The following is an 8,022-nucleotide window of genomic DNA, read 5'->3' on the forward strand; positions in this document are numbered from 1 at the left end:
TAATTGCTTAGATACTACTTTCAAAATATGCTTAAATTTCAAAAACATACACCAGAATATGTTTTGATAACTTGGTATTATTTTCACATTGGAATGAAGTTTATTTCAGGGGCTAAGGTCAGATGGTCTCTCTCTCTCTCTCTCTCTCTCTCTCTCTCTCTCTCTCTCTCTCTCTCTCTCTCAAGTTTAGGGCTGTTAAATAAGTTGAAAGAGTCGAGCTTGGAATGTTCAAGCTCAGCCAGTTCAGGCTCCACGGCAATATCAAAGTCTTGGCTTGATCTCTGAACTCTACTCAATAGTACTCGACACATATAAAATGAAGTGACTACATCAACTTTAGAAAGAGAAACTAAATACAACCGCTTGAAATATGATATAAATCATTTATTCCTGCAATCCCAAACCTTCCACAAACAGAAACTAACATGGGAACAAGTACCAAGTTGGTTCTCATATAGGCACCCACTGCATTTAAGTGACCTAACACAAAGCACGATCTAGACAAGATCAAAATCTCATTCAACATGTTGTGCTCACTTGTTTCTCAAGTTTCACAGAGCCCCACTGCTAGCCTTCAACTCGTTCCGGGATTCAAGGGCATTCTTGTATTCGGCGTAGCGAGCTTCCCGAGCAAAGTAAGACTCTAAGTTGATCAACTGATTGAATTCTGCAAAGCTGGCTAACTTGTCAAGATGGTCTTTGCTGGATCCTGTCTCCTTCATCTTCTGCAGCATCTCTGTCAAGGCGCGGGCCGCTGTATAGAGTATTGTAGTTGAGTGCAAGATGATATGGAACCCCATCTCTTTTAGCTCATCTTGTGTATGTAATGGAGTGACACCTCCTTCTATCATGTTGACAACCCTGTAACCATGTGTCCGTCCCGCAATTTCTCTAAGTTCTTCGTCACTCCGCGGCGCATCAACAAAGCAGGCATCAGCTCCAGCCTGTTTATGTGAAGTTAAAAAGTTATTTGAATGCAGTAATTTGGTAATAGAATAGATGAAGGTTATTGTATTTCCATTTGAAAGAGGAAAGGATATTATGATTAATATGTCCAATAAGTAAGTTGCAAGTAGACGTTTAAAACTTTTAAAATTATTAAAATACAAGTAAAAGTTTGAAAATTTTAATTATTAAAAAACATTTATTTTTGCATATTTTCTTTATTAAGAACGATAGATGTAATGTATTGAATGAAATGGAGAAATCTCATAATTTATTGTAACCAAATTACGTTTACCTTATTTCTTGAATCTATTATATCTAAACCATAAAACCATATCTTGCATTTAAACTACACACGCATACAAACACTTTTGGTTTCACATGAACATAAAAAGTATCGTTTCGTGTTTCGCAGTTCAGTTTATTTTCTTGCCTTGGTCAGACACTTTCTGCCAGGATGCCTCTAAAATGGTGAAAGGAAAGTTTGTTGGTGAAAGGGTTTGGCAACATTTTGACATTGGAAAGGATAGAAGATGAGGGGTTGATACAGTCTAGTGCAGACAAAGTGAGATTATAATTTAAGGCCATTCTACAAACTTCCATCTTAATTATTTCATGATGAATTCGAAGTATACCTCCATGTATAGGTTGGCCCTTGATATGGCCTCTGCTAGTCCATATTTCTCTGATATTGCCCTTGCATCAGTCCTTGCAATGAGGAAGAAATCAGAGTTCCCTATAGCATCTCTTGCAGCAGCTATCTTTGCAGCATGCTCCTCTGCAGGTATAACCTTCAAAAGATGTGCAGAGCAAAATATTACATGATGAAAACACAAACTTCTTAATCCTATCTAACTCATTTTAACTATATTGTAGAAAATGATCAACTGACAAGCCATGGGGTTGGCGTAGTGGGGTGAGGCCTTGGCAGCTGGGCGGGCGGTCAAGGTTCTAATCCCATGGGCGACTCCCCTCTGGGAAAGCTGATGCCAGCATAGGCCCAAGGGGCGGGAGGGGTCCTAGCCTCAGAGTTTTACACCGCTGACACGACACGACAACATTAGGTATGACAGGCTGAGACAGTGCAACCAGGTTTTCATGCCCAATGAAGTTTTTCTTTGGGTTATACAAATAAGTGACAGGCCATGTATTCATTACTAAAGCCCTGACATGTACATATCGAAACACATTTGATTATATTGAAATAATGATCAAGCAGCAAGCTATGTAGACATTGCATTACATGGAAAAAGGTGAAAAATTATCTAAACTAACCTGTTTGCCACGCATATGGCCTTCTCAGTTCGCATTTGCAATGGACAGTAAAAAAAACCGTTAGATAGTCATACTAGAGATCCAAACAAAGAATGACTTTTGTGTAACACTAATATTAAAAACAATGGAGAGATTAAATATGAGATGGCTGGAAGAAATGTTTCATACCACACTTCTTTGGCCACGCTTGATCCTGAAACAAGAGCAAGATTGATAGTAAGTGCCTCGATTCAAACTTATGCTACAACCATGATTAGACGTGTAAGCTGAAGCATGAATTATTGATATGTCAAATATTACAGAGATACAAGTACAGCAGTAAAGTAGAATTTTTGAAAGATACCTCAAGAAAGCAGCCGGCGGCACCTGCTGCAATCAAATCTTGAACAGTCCTTTGTACGTTGAGAGAGTTACCACCACCAGTGTCTAAGATCGTGATAAAAGCCAAAAAAGGAAATAGTTATTGGTCTCCCCAATAAGCAAATTAAAATGGACATGCTTCCCATATATATATATATATATATATATATATATATATATATATATATAGATAGAGAGAGAGAGAGAGAGAGAGAGATGAACATATTAGGTCCCATTTTTTGTTTTGCCTGATAGTTCTGAAGTGTTTTATGATAGATCTGAACCATTGGATGGGTTTAGCATGCTCAATTTAGTGGGAATCAACTCTTGGATCATGTTTTTTCAATGAAAAACATGTTTTTTTGAGCCAGAAAAAACTGATACTTTCATAGCCACTTATTTTCCATCACTGGAAAAACCTGCATACAGGACAGATTCCTGTGATCCAAAAGCCGGTTTCCACTAAACAAAATCCTATAGATCACATCTATGGTGTTAGATGTGAGAAAAAATGCCAAAAGCTATGATTTTGAAGGGGCGGGGCAGAATGAGAAGGTGAGTAGGAGTGCATTACTCATATATATATATATATATATATATATATATATATATAAACCCTTGTCGAGGAAAACCCTGGCTGGAGCCCCACAACCACCCTGCCTTATGTGGCACACCTTTGAAAGCTTTGGAGCGTTTGAATCTAAGGGCTCTCAGATACGAGGATCTTAAGGTTACTGGGATTTGAAATCTCAGGATCTCAAATACACGGATCTCTCACTCCCTTGATCAGACCTAAAATCCCTAGTTTTCAGGATCTCAAACCTAGGATCCACCCTCTAAGGGAAGCAGAGAGAATGATCGCTTAAGTGCCTGGCTATGTTACATAGGCCGATCACATGACAGCATTCTAAGTGGTGTTGGTGGGACCCTTTTCTAATAAGTGGCTTCCATTGACGTGGCAGCCAGTGGTTGGGGTAGAACACTTTATAAGTGTTCGGCCTCCATCTCTAGATCTGCTCTCACCGTTAAAACCAAGAGGCAGATGACTATACTTTTGAGTGATGTTTCACCATATGATCCATGACCTTTTTTCATACAATGAATTGGTCTGGCAGAATTGCTTCAAGGATTCCCTGATCCATCTGGATCATATCAAAGTCTAGGATAATTTATATGGATCCACAATACCTCGTGGTTGGGTAGTTCCACATCCAATAAGTGGGTCTTATTAGGTTCACACATTGGAAAAATAGGAATGTCAGGTTGGGCAGATCTAATTTTATACCCTATTAACATATACCTGATTTGGATCAAAGTATATATAAATGATTTGAATTAATAAAAACAAAAAGCCTATTTGGACCAGATCAAGACCCGTTTCTCCCACTCTAACTGCAATAAACGCCGAGATTGTATGAAGTTTCACGTGGTCTTCAAAGTGGGGCCAATTGTAGTTTTCCCTTGCTTTTGAAACTTAAGTGGGAAAGTCATTAACCAACAAGAAAAAACAAAAAGAAAACTAAACAAAATCAAGATACCCCTGTTTCCTTCAATTAGGAAACAACAAAAATTTAAAAAGGCCCCACGGGATGAGACAAAAAGTACAATGAGGGAAGCATCTGTAATTGTACAGGGATCTATCCTAAAATTTTTGGACAATTCCACATACCATCCTACCTTTTGGTTCTAATCTTGAAAAAGGGCCTCAAATTTCTGAAAATTCTGGCCAATTTTAAGAATTAAGGGTTAAAGGTTGGGCTCTAAATGAAATTTTACATAAAAATTAAAGACATGAATATTTTTTTCTTTTTATTATCAAAATAGGTTTGGGCCCCTAAGATTAGGGTGGGAAGTATCTTCTATTGATTTATCAATCCGAGAGAAATTTCTTCCTAATACAAGGCAAAGACACTTTAATCCGAACCCAAACTGATCACCTAATCTGTCATGGACATACTTGGGGTGTTGACCTGGACCCAGTTTGGCTCAAATGGTCTTATGAGGAGAACTCAAATGGACATACTTGGGGTGTTGATGAAGTTAGGAGTAGGTGCACCTAGAAGGCTAGAACTCACCAAAGGTCGAACTCCTATCCAATTCAGACCCACTTTCTCTGGCACCAAACTGATCGACACACTTCCAAATAAACCCATATAAAGTTGAGCCTGGGACCCGGTTTGGCACACGAATTCCAAATGTCGGACATGGTCCATCAGGATCCATCCTTCACAGATGGAATTTCGATTCCCCCACCCCCCGGCGCAAATAGATGGAGTAGTGGCCTATAGCATGGATAATACTCCGGATCCATACTGGTCTCTTGCAGATCAGAGTTGGATCCACATGAACCCGACCCACCTAGTTTGACTCTTAGGCCTATAACAGTTGAGACATGGAGTCCCACTTAGATTCAAATTGTTCTGGCCATCATTTAATATAAAGTCGGTGAAACACTAACACTTTCTTCAAGTAATTAGGAGAGGTTAGGAGCATTTTTTTCTCCTGCCTTAGTCCTCATATAGGGATTCCTAAAATATGTGGGTTACACAATTAAAAGATTTACATATAAGTGTCTAAACTTAAATCTTTCATAGTTTTCCCTTGCTTTTTAGATACGGTTCAGTACTTAGGAGTTGTACATCAGCATAACAATAATGCATGAAAATATACTCTAAAAAATATGAAGAAATTAAATTGAACTCTCGAAACCACCATCAAAAACTTCATAAATATATACGTGCATGTTTCTAGTGATATTATGTTACCCACCAATCAATTTCTTGAAAAGGACACAAAATTGATGTAACTGTAAAAAGACGACAAATTGATGTAACTTGTGGTCTCTTGGTTTTTTTATCTTCTTATTTTATTTCTTCCAATGCAGAAAATGGCGCAAGGGATGCCTTGTATAGCAAATTTATGTTAGGTGGCCAAGCTCTTGAAAGCTATGTCACAGGGACACGCCATTCTGGTGGTGTCCCTTGTAACATGAGCCGATACACTCGGACACATAGACTGAGACACTGACACATAAAATAGTATTTTTAATATTTTAAAGTATTATTTCACCAAAAATATATTTGCAACATTAAAATATAAAAAATATATTTTTATTTATTAAAAATAAAAAAATTGTGTGTCCCTGTGTCCTATTTTCTAAAAAATATTCAAAGTTACAAGTCAAACTCGAGTCTTGCATCCTAGATCCACGTGTCTTTGTGACATAGCTTGAAAGTAATAGCCCTCCCCGCAAGTGATGTGAAATGATCAGGTACGATATGATTGCACAAATATTTGTGCATTAAGCGCCTGATCACCCTCCATCTTGAGGACACTACTGTCAGTCGTGCCCAAGGCCTGATGGAGGGCAATCAGGTGTTAATGCACAAATTTTGTACCATATGATTGCACTCGATCCGAACTCACAAGCCGTAGCTTCATATCACGCCCCCATTTTCACATATCCCAATGTTGAGATGTGTGGTGGGGACTTATTATAATTAACGCCATAACAATATGACAATAATTAACTGCTCCTCTCCTTGGTGGGCAGAAGGGACTTCAAAGGCAGGGTTGCAAATGGGTCAGATCCAAGAAGCAAAATTTGGTTGTTTATTTCAGATCCCAACCAACCCAACTCCCCAATGTATTTTTGGATCTTAAACTGGACCCGTTTGCATCCCTATTCAAAGATTTTGCTAACCTGCGGAGACTTGCCAACGTGTAGTGAATGATTAAAAATATATATGTTTTCTCCCACCCACCACAATCCGATGAGGCCGTATTTTATATAATTTTTTTTAAAATAAGTCAATGCTTTCATTCAATATATCTATCATACATCTCACTTGGAAACTGTGCTTCTCACTTAGAACCGTGAGACTTGGACTATGTGAGATGCACGATTGAGATTGAATATAACCATTTTTCTATGATATATTGCGAAGAAAAGAGATTTGGGAAGATCACGGCCAAACCCTCATCCATAGTAGAGGCCAAATTTCTTCTAACCAACATGCACCAAGCTTATCATAGAGGCCAAATTCTTAGAAAGAAGGAAAAAAAGGAAGAGTTCAAGGTGCTGGACATACCAGCATCTGCAATAAACGGGATGTCAGGGACCACCGCGCAAATGGTCCGTGCAGCCTCCGCCATCTCCGGTGGCCTGAAACCGAGAAATCCAATTCACCAACCTATAATTTCGATAGTGGAAAAAGAAAAGGAAAGCATCACAATTTTACAAAGAATATGAGACACGCTGGGAATAACAGTGGGTTTACGTCATTAGGCCGATATCGGGCTTGCCGAGTCGGGCAGCAGAGACAGAGTAACCGGAGATGAAGCCGGCGCTGAAGCCGGTCTTCTGAACAATGGCAGCAGAGAGGGCGTCGTAACAGCCGGGCAAGAGGGCCACACCTTCCTGCTCGATTATCTGTTGGATTCTGGTGTTTTTTCTCGCCGAAGAGTCGGAGAAGTTTCGCCGGGAAACAATGCTCTCACTCCCGGTGGCCGTGGAAAGAACTGGTGCATATCTAGTGAGGAAGCCGGCAAGGTTTCTGGCGGCTTTAGAGCGCAAGGCACCACTCATTGACAAAATTCCAGCCATCTCTCTCTCTCTCTCTCTCTCTCTCTCTGCAATCTCAGTGATGCAGTACTCTCTACATGTGCTCATATATATAGAGGAACCAATGGGGAGGTGAAAGAAGTCGCCCACTGCATCTATCGACTGGGTAGGATAGATTTGACAGTGAGACCCATGCATATGCATGTGGTTTGTGTCATAATTTTTAACTGCATATGAAAAATAATCAAATAGTCGGCCCATGCTCATGTACTTTTACGCTTCCAGGACAAGGACAGTGATCGTAAATACGGCAGGCAGAGACCTAGGTCTCTGATCTTGAGGGTCTTCGTATAAATATCAAAAAAAAAAAAAATGAGCCCCCATTTATTGTTAGTAGGGGGTGTCAATGGGTTGGGTTTACCCGGAACTGACCCTTATCAAACCCTATAGGATCTGGGTATGGTGATAAATAAGAAGACCAGACTAAGTCTCAGGTTCAGACTCGAAGGTCCGATTAATACATGGATCCGTACATAGTTTGTGAAATTTTATACCAGACCCGAACCCGACCAAAGTTTCAATTAAGACCCACAAATTTTCAATGTAAAAATGATAAAAAAATAATATTTTACCGGGCATGGCCCGGGTCTGGTTCACGTAGTTCTTACCGGGTCCAGGTATGGTTTCTCTTATGGTGGGTTCCATTAGACATGGGTCTGAACCCGATACCATACCTGAAAATCGGGGTCAAGTCTGGTTCCACTAGGTCCGAACCAAACCCGACCCATTGATGCCCCTAATTGTTGGTGCCTTGTGGATCTTGCCCACCCAATTCCTATGAATGGGTCTGGAGGACTTGCTTGAAGAGGTCCATTAGT

The 8,022-nt window shown here is 39.8% G+C and overlaps 1 protein-coding gene across 1 annotated transcript; it reads right to left on the reverse strand.

Annotated features, from left to right (window-relative positions):
* Positions 1-363: 363 nt before the first annotated feature.
* On the reverse strand, positions 364-7,228 carry LOC149848313 (carboxyvinyl-carboxyphosphonate phosphorylmutase, chloroplastic-like). Its single transcript, XM_089990234.1, has 7 exons — positions 6,861-7,228; positions 6,672-6,745; positions 2,564-2,646; positions 2,389-2,413; positions 2,221-2,240; positions 1,581-1,736; positions 364-944 (listed from the first exon to the last, which is right to left on the reverse strand). Exons 1-7 carry the CDS (start codon positions 7,184-7,186, stop codon positions 552-554), a joined length of 1,077 nt encoding a protein of 358 aa, XP_089846360.1. The 5' UTR covers positions 7,187-7,228; the 3' UTR covers positions 364-551.
* Between the last annotated feature and the right edge of the window lie 794 nt (positions 7,229-8,022).

Source organism: Nuphar pumila, chromosome 1, assembly GCF_984573655.1.
Source record: "Nuphar pumila chromosome 1, dmNupPumi1.hap1.1, whole genome shotgun sequence".
Classification (NCBI taxonomy): Eukaryota; Viridiplantae; Streptophyta; class Magnoliopsida; order Nymphaeales; family Nymphaeaceae; genus Nuphar; species Nuphar pumila.

What these genes read in the sequence shown, in the direction of transcription:
- LOC149848313 (XM_089990234.1), bottom strand. Translation starts at nt 7,186, where the DNA reads ATGGCTGGAATTTTGTCAATGAGTGGTGCCTTGCGCTCTAAAGCCGCC. An exon ending in CCCGATATCGGCCTAATGAC is followed by an intron (nt 6,746 to 6,860) that starts GTAAACCCACTG and finishes TCTCGGTTTCAG; the next exon opens with GCCACCGGAGATGGCGGAGG. An exon ending in GGGCCAACCTATACATGGAG is followed by an intron (nt 945 to 1,580) that starts GTATACTTCGAA and finishes TCACATAAACAG; the next exon opens with GCTGGAGCTGATGCCTGCTT.